Raw genomic sequence first — 14,702 nt, 5'->3', positions numbered from 1 at the left:
GGGATTCTTGTCAGGGTGGGGGAATGGACTCCTGTAGCTGTTGATGTGCTGCAGGCCTCTCCAAACTGATGCAGGGTCGTTGGCTGACAAGCTGTTTTTAGTTTCTAACATTAGCTCCTTTTAGCAACCCTGATCTATTTGCTTAGCTTGTTTCTGGCCTGCTTGTACAGGGCCTGTACAGGGCCAGCTTCCTCAGATTTGGAGTAAACCACAGTTTGTTATTATTGTATGTATGAAAGGTCATGGTCTGCACACACAACTCCTCACAAAAACTGATGTATGATGTGACATTGTCAGTGAGTCTAATTAAGTGTGGTGGTTCCAGCTTCAAAAAGCAGTACAACAGTGGTCCAGTATGTTAGCATCCCTAGTGGGATGAGAACAAATAAACAAAATAAAAATAAAAGTCACTGGCAAAAAACATGATTGCAGCTTCTATCTTGTGACGGGAATGTTCTTTCTGGTTCAAAATGACTTGATATCATTTGTGAGAGATATGTTTGAAATATATTCTTCCTTCTTCATTCTGTCACATTGTTTAGATTATTGGACAAAAAGTTATTTACAGCAGTTTAAACCAGCAGTCATTTCTGGCAAATAGGACTGGATCATTTTTTAGCAAGACACTGGAGCAATACCTGTTAGTGTGCCAATACAATACAGCATGTAAAAACACAGCAATATTTGATTAAAGTATAAATGTAATCGTACTGATAATACTGATGCATTGTTTTATCATGAATAAAATCATTACACCAGCTCAATGTTTCAGCTACATTTTTTTTCCAGCTATTTTGATGACATCTTTACACAAACAATTAATTAGACCGATGTAAAGTTTAATTCTGGTGAATTAACATGATGTAAAGCATACATCAAATAACACGTCATCCCAGTCTGTGAACTGTACTACATTTTGAATTAATTTTACTACTGATGGAGTATTTTGGTATGACTGAAATAGAAAATGAAAATTGAAAATGAAATTTGAAAATAAAGGCCATATTTAATTTTTTTTTTTGCCACCCGTAACTAAAAATGTCCGGTTAGTATTGCAAATCCCTTCTTTATTATTTCCAAATTTTGACTTACTAATTTAAACTTCAGAGTAAATAGGTTAAAATTTCATTTAAGAGTTACTTTATGCGATTAAGAGTTACTAAAAGTCAGATAATAGGATAATAACCCCCATATTTTGACTTTTGGAGGGCATTTTTCATACCAGTGGCAGCAAAAGGGAAAAAGTCAGTGGGTTGTGTAATACCATCTTTTCCCTCATTCTTCCTTCTCTCACGCTAGCCAAACAAAACACCAAATACAGTTTTCATGTGTGATTTCAAACGAGGTCAAATCTAAGATGTTAACAATGAGACACACCAGTGAACCACGGTGAATCCTGGCCTGACAAAACGTAAACATTAGTAGAAGTCGTGTTTCCAATAGCTGTTTAAGTTTATTCAGCATCGAAATATCATTATATTATATTATATTATATTATATTATATTATATTATATTATATTATATTATATTAACTCGATTTTTTGTTATGGCTGACTTTCGGCTTGCATGTAAGGTGAAACTTCTTTGAAAACAGTTCATTCAAATAATAATCTAAAACCTGCTGGTGGTTGACGGCTTGCTAGCAGTATGTCCAGCAGGTGGGGGTAGTGCATCTTTATGCTATTGTTTTACTGCGAAGAAAAAGACGTAACGCGGAAGTTTGCTTTCATTTTCTGAATATTTTCACACTGGAGATTTGTTTATAATTGTAGGACTTTATTAGTTAAGCTTTGATGATTCTTTTTTTCCTTAAAAGATTTCATCACATACGCTTTGGGGATATGGCTATTTTATATACGATCAGAAGAAATTAGAGGTTGTCGTACTAGTTAGATATTTCATGTCTTTTGGTGGAATTTCTGCAGGCACTAACCTCAGTTTGAAGGATCTTTGACGGGCTGTCTTAATGCTGTGAGGACAATAATAGGTTCAGTTTAATGCCACAAACTATTTTTCGTGTTATGCAAACCAGCATATGTTTGTTTACCAATATTATGCCACTATAGCAAAAAACAAAACCCCAAAAAAGTGAGTAGAGAAACTACAGCTGATCGTGAATAATCGTGAATAATGCTGGACTGTATGTCGTCAGTGCGGTTCTGGTTTGGATCAGGTCGTCCTGGCTTCTGCCTGGGGACCTCTTTATTGGTAACACTCATGCTACTGATGTATGCTGGGGGCATCCAGGCAAGTCTCAGTGTTGGTCCAGGAGGAGACTTCCCGAGGTTCACAGGTAACTCTTTTTTTGAGTTCAGATCTCACAGACAAGAATCGGTGAAAATCAAAACATATGCATGACCTTTTCCCCTCCTCAGATGTGTTCCTGTATGCTCTCAGCCATGATGAGCTGCCCTCTCTGCTGGTCAGTGTAGCTCTGGTGCTGCTGCTTGGATCTCGTCAGGAGCGCCGCTGGGGGACAGTCGCCTTACTCGTCCTCTCCACCCTGACAATCATTGCACTACCTTTTCTTTACACCCTGCTCCTCTTTATTGGTGGGGGTGAGGCGAGCCGGATCTTTGGCTTCTCTGCCGTCCAGCTTGCTTTATTTACAGCACAGTGTCGACAGGTGACACAGAGGAGGGTGCTGAGATGTCTGCCTGTCTGGTTTCTCCCGTGGCTTTTTCTGCTGATTGGTCTGCTGCTGTTGCCCGGGACACCAGCTCTGCTTCACTTCTGTGCAATATGCATTGGGCACAACTGTATCCTACCCCGATTTTGCAATTGTTTGAAACTAAAAGCATTATGTTGTGATTTATAGAGGAACAATTTTACTTGTTTTTTGACTTATTAGGACTTTTACTATTAGCTCACTTTTCTCTTATTTTTCTTGAACTCTCAATTTGTTTCTCCAGGTTTAAAGCGATCAAATCTGTGATGATGTTCATTTCCATATTCATAAGTCTTTCTATATAATACTTAATGTATCGCTCAGATCGTCAGCCCTTTATCGGGATGTTACAGGAGCTGGAGGAGTCCAGAGTCTTGGATTTCATCCCTGACTGGATGTATGTTTCCACCACAGCCAGGTTAAGGTTGCCTAGCTACGCTACCTCACACAGGTGTGACTCATTTCGTTCACATCACAAGTCTCAATGAACATTCATTGGTCTTAACTTGTGTTTATTCTGAACATTTTAACCTCATGTGTTGTCACAGATCTCAACCAGTTTCTCAGACGATGCCTGTAGATCAGTCAGCTGCTGTCCCAATGAACCAACCTTCTGCTTCAAACCACCGCTCATGGATTGAAACTTTGCCTGCCTGGATAATGGAGGAGTCTACTGTGACTGCTGAGGCAGAGGTGCTGGAGGAGCAGATGCTTAGGGCGGGGATACTGGCCTCATTACAGGATGCTCCCGATGATCCTGGTGCAAAAGTGGAGGTTCCTAAATCATCGGTTTCCTCTTTGCGGTTAGTAATAACTTAATATCTTGAATGTTATGTCAGTATGCAGATGTGTGTGTATGTATGGGGTTTTTGTTAAACCTAGTACTACTCATTTTTCTAATACAATACTATGGAAAAGTCTTGAGACATCCCTCTTTCTTTTTTTTTTTACAGTGTGCTTCCAGACTTTCTTTTAAGTTGTCTTGAGCAATCTTTGAAGGTCTTCTGACATTGGCTGCTTTTCCCTGTATTTTCTATTTAATCCAGGAATGCCTTTTCTTTTTTCTTGTTTTTTTTTTAAACCATTTAACACCGACCTATCAATCATTCGAGCATATAAAAGGTTGTGTTTAGACACTTTACTAGCAGCCTGTCACAAAAATACATTATTTGTCATTAGCTCAATTTTTTTTGCTTGAATCTTTGAAAACTCCCTAAGAAAACACAGTTTGACAAATATAAAATAGTTTTGCACCAACAAAGTGATTCCCAAAAGCTATTAGCTGAAAACATATCATGGTGCGCAGTGTCGTGAGTGGTGGCTCAAGACTTTTGCACAGTACTTTATATATACTTACAGAAAGTTTCCTCTCAGTCTTCAGCAGCTGGAGAAGATGGGCTTCCCCACAGAAAAAGCTGTTGTGGCTCTAGCAGCATCAAAACAGCTAGATGGCGCCATCTCCTTGCTTATAGAAGACAGCATCGGAGAACAAGCTGTGGTGGTATCTAAGGGGAAGAGCCCGCTGCCACCACAAAACACCTAACTCGCCTCACAAGTCTGGACCGAAGTTATGCTTGGGTTTTGCTGAGCTTCAGTATGTTCCCCATGGGTTAATTGAAAAACTATTTTATTGATAACAATTACAGCCGTGAGTGTAGATGCAGACTTTAGATTTTCTGTATATGCAAAGATAAATGTATGGTGGAAAGAGTGGATGTCATTTTATTTATCAAAGTGTTTAATGAATACTGGTGTCATGTAAAAAAGAGAAAAAAACGAAAATAAAAAAATAAAAAACAGTGGACATTATTTTATTACACCGATCATCTAGACAGGATTATATTAACACAGTAAAACATTTTGCAAGAAAAAGTTAAAAATATGAAATGGTTACACAACAGCATACAAAATAAACTACAGTTCATTTTAAATAGTTTCACAATAAATGCAGAAAAAAAGTCTTTTCATCATAACAGTATAAGCAGTTTACCAGCACAACAGTGGTAAAAGTATATTCAAGTTAACGTAACAGTTTTGCCATTTTCTCCATATTTGTGTGTGTGTGTGTGTGTGTGTGTGTGTGTGTGTGTGTGTGTGTGTGTGTGTGTGTGTGCGCTAAAGATCATGAAATATCCTGTGAGGTCTGTTTTCCTTTCAACATGTTTCCAGATTGCAACATCATTTATGGCCGTTTCTAAATATGTGGAGGCTTAAACAAGATGCAAACGTTTGTGCACGTTTACCAAGTTTAAATGTCGAAACGCTTTATCAGTACATACTTTAGAGGAGGAGGGGAGGGACCAGAACAGTACAAATCACCGTTATCAGCACTTATCTCAGTTAGTGAACGGATCACTTCATCTTTTTAGTGCACTACATAACATTGAGTTAAACAATATGATAGAAGCATAACAAATTACATACTATAGGAGGAGTTTTGTTTGTGTAGTCGTGTCCCGCAAACTGTACAGACTCCATGTGCTTAAATAATGAATTCTGTTTAGGTTGCAGTTATATTGTGAAAGCAACAAAAACTCAAATCCAGTCACTTCTCTCACATCTGACTTCTCTTTCACATGATTACTCTAAATGACCTTTATTCTCCAGGACCGTTTGTAGCTCGAGGAGCACCACAGAAGATTCAGATTTTTTCATCATCCTAATTGTGAGGCTTGGAGTTCTGTAGCCAAACAAATGAAAAACAGAAAGAGCAGCTGGAAGTATTGTGTAAAGGTAAATTGTTTGGTTATGGCGATGGATGGGGTTCGAGCTAGTTCTCAGGTTCCCGATGGAGCAGGGCATTGTCGAGTACCAGTGGAGTTTCCCTGAGGTGTCCCCCATCCTATATTAGATGGCACAGCCCAGAGAGGGTGTCAGTTAACGTCTAACTCTGTTGAGTGTTGATGAGACTTATAGGAGGGGAAGTCAAGCCTCTCCCCCCGCCTGTGATCCTCAGGGTGAGCCAGGGGGTGGCTACTTTCCTCGAACCTTGGTGTCGGAGGACAGAGGAGAAGCAAGTCGATGTGGAATTGAACCTGATCGCTTATCTCTGTAGAAACTAGGGGAGGATGTGCCAAACGGTCCATCCCCAGACCCTAGATCAGGCTCTGTTGAAGAAAGACAGCAGTTGGAACGGCACTTCCCTCTCCACCAGTATGTGTGCACTTTGTAGTCCTAATCCAAACCTATAAGTGGATTCTTAACTTGTTTTAGGCAAGCTGCAGCTGACTAATATGTTGTTGACTAATATGCTTTGTGTGTTTCTTATAAGCTTGTTGGAAAAATGTCCATCTTAATTTTCCAGCACCCTTTAAATGGTCCAGAATGAGTCCAAAAGATGAGCTAATTTAAAAAAGAAGAGCACCAATTCATCACACTGGAAAAGCCAAAACCAGTGACAGTTTGGCACATTTTCTTGCTAAATGACAGATTTATTTTCAATCATTTTTTTGTCAGGGTGTAGACCTCTGAGTCTGTCTACTTCGCTATGAAACAAGCTGATAATTCTGTAATATTAGGTAAATATTTATATTATTTAATTACTATTGGTGCTCAGAAGTGTACCAAGTGAGACAAACTTAAAGTTGTGAGAAGAGAAAAATCCACAAACATCTATAAGTAAAACCTTGGCAGAAGATTGTAGGATCACATGTGTGATAGTACCAAAACAGCTTATTTAAAGGATTGCATTTCTTAAAATACATCTACAACAACATTTCGTAGTTCCGTTACTGATTATCAGAATTTGCTTTTAGCTTCTAACACTTTAGATCTCGTCAAGAAGGTAAGTGGGGGCCAGCAGTTCTGCGGGTGAGGGTGTCTCAGCGTTACCTGGCCAGATGATAGCCTCCAGCAGTGTCACCCTGCGAGTCAGAAGCTCAAGGTCTGCCTGCAAGTTGTGGAACATCTGCAAGCTAATGTCCTATCAGAGAGCAGTGACAGGGGTGGACTGTGTGAGGGTGTGGAAACACGAGCCCGAGTCCTGGGGCTGCTCGTGACTGTTCCCACCCCTCGGTAGGTAGAGTGGGGGTTTGAGTCGCCCACCTTTGACCCCTGCCTAAAGCTGACCCTGCCGCAGGCCTCCTACTCACCATGAATACCGATCATAGTCTCGAGGATTAAAACCCTCTCGGCTAAGATCTTCAGCGCCTCTCTGATCTGATGTATTCCGTCCCCCTGTGAAGATAGATACAGCCGTCAAGGTAAGGAGCACAAGCTAAAGAACTGCTCGCCAAGATGCAAGTCATTTTTCTCAACACAGTCCAGCAGTTAGAAGGTTAAAACAGTCCACACATCTGCCCAGCACTGTCAGACATTATCCATTCCCTGTATTTCTCTACGCCGCCCTCATTCTCGGAGCATGCTTCCATATATAGTCAGTGTCTGCCATGCTGGGCTGGGCAACATCAGCATGCACATTATGGACCTGCATCATGCTGGTGACATAACACTGTTCCAGGATATGCATTTGATCATGCCATCTGCATCTTTTTGTCAGGCAGCAGTTCAGCCAGGAAAATATGTTTGCTTTAGTGCTACAGTTTCATTCTTAGCACTGTGGTTACAACAGTAACCCACCATCACCTGACAGTATGAAGCCAGATTAGATTTACTCCCAAGTCTGTTGTCTTTTGTTAAAGGATGAGCTAACAATTCACGAGTCATACCTTCAAACAGAACACAAGTAGATGAAAAAGAAATATAGGGCATACAGAGACAGCTAAAAGGGTCGACATCACAAAAGAGAGCGTGCAGACAATAGCTGATGATTTGGGTGATTCCCACTACAAAATGCAGCAATAAATACAACCTTATGTTTAAAGAAAAAAGGCAAAGTTATTATAAACAATGTAACTTTAGAGATGGCAGCAGCATTTCTGATTCAGATTAAACTATGTCAGATTTGACAAAGGACGTTGTTATTAAGACATTGATGGTCTCCAGAGAACAAATTCTTGTTTGTGAATCATCTCCTGAATGAGCTGGAGGCGAGCATTTGTGGTTTTAGTAAAATATCTTAGCGTTATTGGTTAATCGCCATGATACTTGATACAGGTTTTCAAAATCCCCTCAGGATGAGTCTTGATCCTCTGACTATTCATCCTGCATCACAATCACGTCAAAAGTTTAATCTATCAATAAACCGCACCTCCTAAAAATCAGTAAACCTATTATGCTTGTTGGCTTTAATGCAGCCTCACAGACACTCTTTGGAAGTTTACATCTACTTTGCCTTTTTTCTGTTTTTAACCGCACTCTGTTATTAGTCATTAGATATTAGATATACTTTTGTTTATTCAGTATAGCAATTTAGGACAAATTCATGCAAGGTTGCATTGGGGGAGAAAAGGAGATAGCTGTATCCACTCCACTCACACCACATCAACACCTCTAAACCAACACCACCCACCACTGACACATATGGAGTGATTTGGCATATACATTTCGCACATTTTGTCTGTGAGTCACTGAATATTCGATAGTCTGTAAAATCAGTTTGTTTTAATTCACATGGAATAATAAAGAATTTTGCCTTTAAAAGGACGTGACCGCATCGAGCTGTTCTCTTGGTATGTTTTTGTATTTTTAGATGTATATGCCAAAGTCAGATGCTGAAAAGATGACTGTGAAAGGTAGCCATGGGGACAGCAGCTTGCAGAGGGAGCTTTAGGGTCAAGAGGACAGCAGTCCAGAGCACACCCCGAGGACCAAACAAAAACACGTTAACGTACAAACACACACAGATCAAAAGCTACAGTCATATATGATCAAACATAAACAACAAAGTAAAGCAGAGACCACGTGACAATAAACAGTCTGAAAAGTCTGAGCCTGAGAGAAAAAAAGATGCTGTTCAATCACCACTTTGTGGTCAATCACCACCACAAATATGGTGACTGCAAACAGATCAAAGCATAAACTGAGAACTTGGCTACACAGTGAACAGATGATGACATGAATAAAAATATCTTACATTTGGATTGCTCTTGTAAAATGAGAAACAAGTGAAAGAAATGTAAGGATTAAGCATACGTTTCATGCCTAATATTAAAATTTTTGAAACCTCCTGACTACGACTTCTTGTTCAGGCTTTGTGTCACCATTTGAACTGTGAACTACCAGCAGCTGGTATCTTACCGGCAATCCCTTCTCTCCCGGTTCTCCCTTTGGTCCTGGTGCTCCCTGTGAAGAAAAGTTAACAGAAAAATTGGTGTGATGCAGCAGTTCACATCAAAAGAAAGAGCACATTCTCTCTCTGATTGCAGCTTTGTTGGTCAGTGTGGTTTGCAGTGCTGCTGGTGAATGTAGTTTATACTAAAATAACCCAATATGACAGGGTGTTGATATTCTCCCCTTTTCCACATGCAGAGGTGGCTTACCGGCTCGCCTCTCAAGCCCCTCTCTCCCGGGTAACCTGAAGGTCCCTGCAAAATCAAAGACTTGTGTCATTAAGTTGTCAAACAAAGAAAAAACAGACAAATCTTTCGAAAGAGTCCCTTAAAAAAAAACAACAACGAAAGCTTTTTCCCCTTCGATAGTTCTCATTAACATTATGGTTGTGAAAAAGAAAGCACATTCTCTCTCACCTCTAAAGTTTTACATATTAGAGCATAGCAGAAAAAAAAAATCATCATTATATAGTTCTGATTATATTCTATCACCATTTATGGAACAAAAACAAATCCAAATTCAGAAGCAAGACAAAACCGAGAAGCGAAGAAAATCTGAAACAGAATGGCTGGAAGTGAAAAGAATCGTTGACAATGAACCAGACAAAGTCAAAAACCTGATTCAGATGCTGTGACGGGGCCTTAAGAGAGCTGTGCATCAACAAAATAACAGTGAGCCAAAATTCTTCACGCCGATCACAGTTGCTTCAAGTTATTACTGCTAAAAGTGGTTCAAGTAGTTACTGAATGATGGGGATTATGATGAGGAACACATAGAATCCCATGAAGATAAAATGTTAATTTTTTCGTGTTTTTAATATTTATATTATTATTATTTTTGCAAGAGAAGAACGCACAAAAGTAACATATTTATGGGTTGATCGTTGTATGAGATATAAAAGTCTGAAGACATTAAGCACCGCACATATAAATCTAAATAAACATGTACTTGCTTATCGAATCATCTGATTGTCTTGCATATATTATGTTCTTTAACTGCATTGAGAACATGTTAATAAATATTGATAATAAACTAATATTGTCTTACTGTATCGCACTGCACTGCATGTGCTTTTTTACTTTTCTCTGAATATGTCTACAAACTTGTCTTTTAGCTAAGCATTTTATATTTTCAAAAATGTAATTAACATGCGCTGTGCCTCCATCCAACAAATCAATAATCTAAGCCAAAGTTTACTCACTCTCTCCCCACGTTCTCCCTTTGGCCCCACGGGGCCCTGCGTTCCAGGCACTCCAGGTTTTCCCTGTTTTGAGGCAGAAAGGAAATTGAAAATGACACAGATAAATTTGTACAAAAACAAATCTAATGCAGTGACTATCGTGCACTGCTGTGCTGTGAGCAAACTTACATTTTGTCCTGCTGGACCAGGAGGTCCTACCGGGCCTTTGGGACCTGGGGGACCTGAAAAACAGATTAAAAGATTTATATTAGCACAAGAGTTTTGTGTTTTACACCTTTTTAACCTGACATAGTGACACACAGAACCTGTAGGTGTTCATAAGTTTATGTTATCAAAGCCTTTATCTTCAAAATGGAGAAGAAAGATCAGTGGAGATTATGAATCTGACAGGCATCAGTATATACAGTTAGGTCCATAAAAATATGGACAGAGACAATTTTTGGTTCTGTATATTAACACATTGACTTTTAAATGAAACAACTCAGATGCAGTTAAAGTGCAGACTTCCAGCTTTAATTCAGTTTGTTGAATAAAAAGATTGCATAAAAATGTGAGGAACTAAAGCATTTTTAACTCAACTCATTATAGGGGCTCAAAGTAATTGGACATATTTAATAACTGAAAGCTCAGTCATTCATCAATGAAAGCCTGAAGTCTAGAACTCATGGACATCACCAGATGCTGGGATTCCTCCTTTTTCATGTCCTGCCAGGCCTTTACTGCAGTAGCTTTAAGTTTCTGTTTGTTTGTTTGTGGGCCTTTCTGTCCAAAGTTTCATCTTCAACAAATGAAATGCATGCCTAATTTCTTTAAGATCAGGTGACTGACTTGGGCATTCAACAATATTCCACTTCTTTGCTTTAATAAACTCCTGGGTTGCTTTGGATGTCACGCAGTCTTCGTGCAGTCTTCTCTTTATGGTAGACTTGGATATCAAAATGACTGCCTCCTGGATAGTGTTGGTTCACTTGGTTGTTGTGAAGGAGTTTATCATTACCATGCAAATAATTCTGCAATCATCCACCACTGTTGTCTTCTGTGGACGTCCAGGTCTTTTTGCATTGCTGAGTTCACCAGTGCTTTCTCTCTTTCTCAGGATGTACCAAACTATAGATTTTGCCTCTCCTGCCATTGTGGCAGTTTTTCGGATAGGTTTTTCTGTTTTCGCAGCTTAAGGATGGCTTGTGCAGCCTGCATGGAGAGCTTTGGCTGCATATACCCTTAAAAGAAAACTGAAATGAAAAGCGTCTACACATTTTGTCCATGTCCATTATATAAGTATAATTAGAATTATTATTAAAATTATAGAAGGTAGAAAACCAAAACTTGTGTCAGTGTGCAAATATACCTAACTGTACACAATAAAATATAATAACACAGAAAAAGATCATAACACAGTGAGATACTGCACAAGATGTTTGTTCATTCAATGCAAAGGGGCTGTTTTCATTTTGCATATTTGAGTTTGTTTAGAGTGTATACAGAGTTGTGACCACACCTAAGTGTAGTCATCAGTGTGTGGACTTGTTTTTGAAGGATATTTATTTTTTTCTGGACATCTGGTTAGGAATGAAAAACATTTACTGCCAGTAACATTGCACCAGTTTGGTAGTGGCTCAGTGATGAGCTGAGGAGGTATATCCATGGAGGGATGTACAGACTTCTACAGGCTGGGCAACAACACCCTGAATGCCATTAGGTATCAGGATGAAATCCTATGACCACTGTCCACTGTCAGACCCTACACTGATACAGTGATTCCCGGGTTCCTCCTGGTGTACTACAATGACCTTATGTAGGGGAAGTATGCAGGCAGTTCGGAGAGGATAAAAGAATAAAAGAATGGATACCATTGACTGAGCCCTGCACACTGGCCTGACCTAAACCTAAATGTTTTTTGTCCCACGTTGCACCTCAGTGATCCCCTGGTGCAGAAGAGGGGGGAGATCTCCTAGGACCTCGTCTGTCTTCTCATTAGCAGCCCCAGTGTTGTCAGGCATGCATACAAGCACGTGGGGGACCATACAAACTACTATTGTTGATATTTTGGCAAAATCTACTAACCTGGTAAATGGACTGATTCTTATATAGCGCTTTTCTACTCTCACGGAGTACTCAAAGCGCTCTATATAACATGCCTCATTCACCTATTCACACCCATACTCACAAGCACTTGATCTACACTTAGTGCTTTCTAACGACATTCATACTCCAATGGACGCATCAGAGAGCAATTTGGGGTTAGTATCTTACCCAAGGATACTTGACATGCAGACTGGAGGAGCCAGGGATCGAACCACCGACCTTCCAATCAGTAGGTGACCTGCTCTACCTCCTGAGCTACAGCCACCACCTGCTGCGCCACTTTGATTTTTGTGGTGTCTTTGAATTCAGTCCTGTAGTTTAATATTTTTTAATAAAGCTGTTAAGAGTGTTTAACGCTCACCAATAGGTCCGGGAGGCCCCTGAGGTCCTGGAACAGGTATCCCTCGAGAGTCGTGGAAGGTGTTGGTGAAGAAAGGGTCTTTTCCACGATCTGGAAGTTGAAACAGAAAATGCATGTGTGTTTAAAGGAAAGCAGAAGCTATTGGTAAAGTTAAAATAAGTTGCTTTAAGCAGAAAAAAAAATCCACTTTTGTAGCTTCACTATCCAAACAAACTCTTAAAATACCATTATTTCCTCAGTTATAATAATGAGTTGAATTTATTTGTCATGCGTTTCATTCTATAAAAGGAGACTTGTGATATGAGTAACATCATCTGTCCTCCTGATGAGCTCCACAGAACAAATTATATTTTGGTTATATTTCCATATGGTGTTGTTTTTGATTGGGTTCTAATTTGGTAGGCCAAGCTCGATAAGCGAGCCATATTTTGCATGTGCCAGATAAGAAATTGCTCATTCACCAACATTTCATAAAGAAGCCTGTGGCAAAATATCTCATAATAAGAAACATGAACTTCTTGATCCAACTACATGCACCCTGTTAGGCACCTTAGTGGATGGTTAAGTTTTTGTGTGACAAATCAGCCTTACCTCTAGAGGGCAGTGTACTCCAATAAACAGTCAAACTCAATCTCATGACTTCGCAGTAAAATATACTAAACTGTAGTTTGATACGTATTAAAAGTTCAACATGACATAACAAAAAAGTTTCCACTGTTGAACAGCACCACATCTGTTTGAAGAGGAAGGGCCAGTTGAAGAGGGTGGTTCATGTGTGAATGTTAGAGGAAATGTACGTTTGTTGGGTCATTTTATACTGTCAGGAAACACAGATCCAATCACAGCATGAGGCTTCAGGAGAATTAGAGAGAAGGTGGAGGAGGAGAACCCAGAAACATCCTTCAGCTGCCTGATTCTTGTTGCACACCACTAAAAAAGAATCAGGGCTGCTTTTTTGTATCTGATACTCTTCATTTCCTGCTTACAACAAACTGGAATCTGTGGCTTGACGTGACGTGAAAATCTGCTCGACCACTAACAAACACTGAGGTCATGCTTTTAAGCAGTCCTGCTCTTAAGTACTACGTGTTGGCCGCTGGTTTAGGAACCCTCTCCAGTCCTGCAGACGGGAATTCCAACATCCTGATGCAGATGTCGAAGCCAAATAATCCAGTGTTTTCCAAAGGAAGCTCTGCACAGAACCCCCGTCTTATGTTCCCTGCTGTTACTTTGATGTGAAAGAAATGACCCACAGTTTCGGAAATAATCATGCCAACCTCAAGCCTGCGTCTCCACACAGGAACCCGGAGCCTGCAAACGGGTGTGCTGCATATTTTGTTTTTACCACTGAACCCATGTATAAAACCCGCCTGTGTGCTGACCTTGGAAGAGCTGGTGTGGGCCCCCATCTGTCTGTCACCCCCTGCACCCCACCTCTTCCCTCAGCTGTCTGAGCGACCTACATCTGGAAGCTGTTGAGTGACATCAGGGGTGGACAGGTTCTCATCCCAGCATGTGAAGTCTGTGTCAATCTCTCTGTCTCTGACTCCATTTAACACTCTTTGATTCTGTCCTACTTGGCTGGTAGACAATAAGGAGCAAGTAGCAGTTAAAGGATTAACGTCATCTTGCCTGTTTCCTATTCTCTTTGTTTCTTTTGTAAGGCTGCTACAGACACGTGAACATTAGTTTAAAGAGTCAAGCTGGAAGTCTTTAAAATTGATGTCACCCTGCTTGAATCTGTGTGTGTACACAAGCTGCTTTTGTTTGGACGTGGAGTAACAGTGTCTGGTTTGGCTCAAAAACACACCAATTCATGCGAGAAGGTGGTGACATCTGACATGGACCTATTTACCATTTGGACATCTAGGTCCGTTAAAAATAGGTTATGAAAAGTCATAACCGGAACCAAAGTAAAAGAGCAGAACACATTTTTATAAACAAAAAGGAATAAAGTCACATTTAAATGGAATATACAGCAAATCAAGCGGAAGTGGGCTGTTTTTAAAAAGACCTAACAGTTGACGTCCTTTGAGATGGAGATGCTTTAGTTTGACAATAAAGAGACTGAAAATAAAAAAAATAAATTGGGGTTTATGGAGTTAAATAGAAGTGTTGTACCCCAAATCCCCATCTTTGCTTGAGGCTGACAGCTGATGGCTACATTACCTGGTAGTAGCACAGTACAGACGAATCTCAGACAAAATGATGGCTT

At 39.9% G+C, this 14,702-nt stretch overlaps 2 protein-coding genes across 3 annotated transcripts in view; one reads left to right on the top strand and one right to left on the bottom strand.

Annotated features, from left to right (window-relative positions):
* Positions 1 to 1,711: 1,711 nt before the first annotated feature.
* On the top strand, positions 1,712 to 4,468 carry rhbdd3 (rhomboid domain containing 3). Its single transcript, XM_006784271.1, has 5 exons — positions 1,712 to 2,294; positions 2,377 to 2,760; positions 2,994 to 3,120; positions 3,218 to 3,472; positions 4,044 to 4,468. The coding sequence occupies exons 1-5, from the start codon at positions 2,132 to 2,134 to the stop codon at positions 4,210 to 4,212; spliced, it is 1,098 nt and encodes a 365-aa protein (XP_006784334.1). The 5' UTR covers positions 1,712 to 2,131; the 3' UTR covers positions 4,213 to 4,468.
* Positions 4,469 to 4,749: 281 nt separating this feature from the next.
* Positions 4,750 to 14,702, bottom strand: part of emid1 (EMI domain containing 1) — a 55,777-nt gene continuing 45,824 nt past the window's right edge. The window contains exons 10-16 of one of the 2 annotated variants that reach the window (XM_006784273.3): positions 12,488 to 12,577; positions 10,210 to 10,262; positions 10,042 to 10,104; positions 9,050 to 9,094; positions 8,808 to 8,852; positions 6,761 to 6,845; positions 4,750 to 5,776 (exon numbers count right to left, since the gene is read on the bottom strand). In XM_006784273.3, coding sequence (XP_006784336.1) covers positions 5,643 to 5,776; positions 6,761 to 6,845; positions 8,808 to 8,852; positions 9,050 to 9,094; positions 10,042 to 10,104; positions 10,210 to 10,262; positions 12,488 to 12,577 — 515 coding nt within the window. In that variant the 3' untranslated portion in view covers positions 4,750 to 5,642. Of the gene's footprint in view, positions 5,777 to 6,500; positions 6,592 to 6,760; positions 6,846 to 8,807; positions 8,853 to 9,049; positions 9,095 to 10,041; positions 10,105 to 10,209; positions 10,263 to 12,487; positions 12,578 to 14,702 lie in introns of both variants that reach the window. The other variant, XM_035905215.2, reaches the window with a different exon arrangement.

This window comes from Neolamprologus brichardi, chromosome 12 (genome assembly GCF_056152115.1).
Source record: "Neolamprologus brichardi isolate AB-2024 chromosome 12, ASM5615211v1, whole genome shotgun sequence".
NCBI lineage: Eukaryota > Metazoa > Chordata > Actinopteri > Cichliformes > Cichlidae > Neolamprologus > Neolamprologus brichardi.
This window is presented reverse-complemented; position numbering and strand designations above follow the sequence as displayed.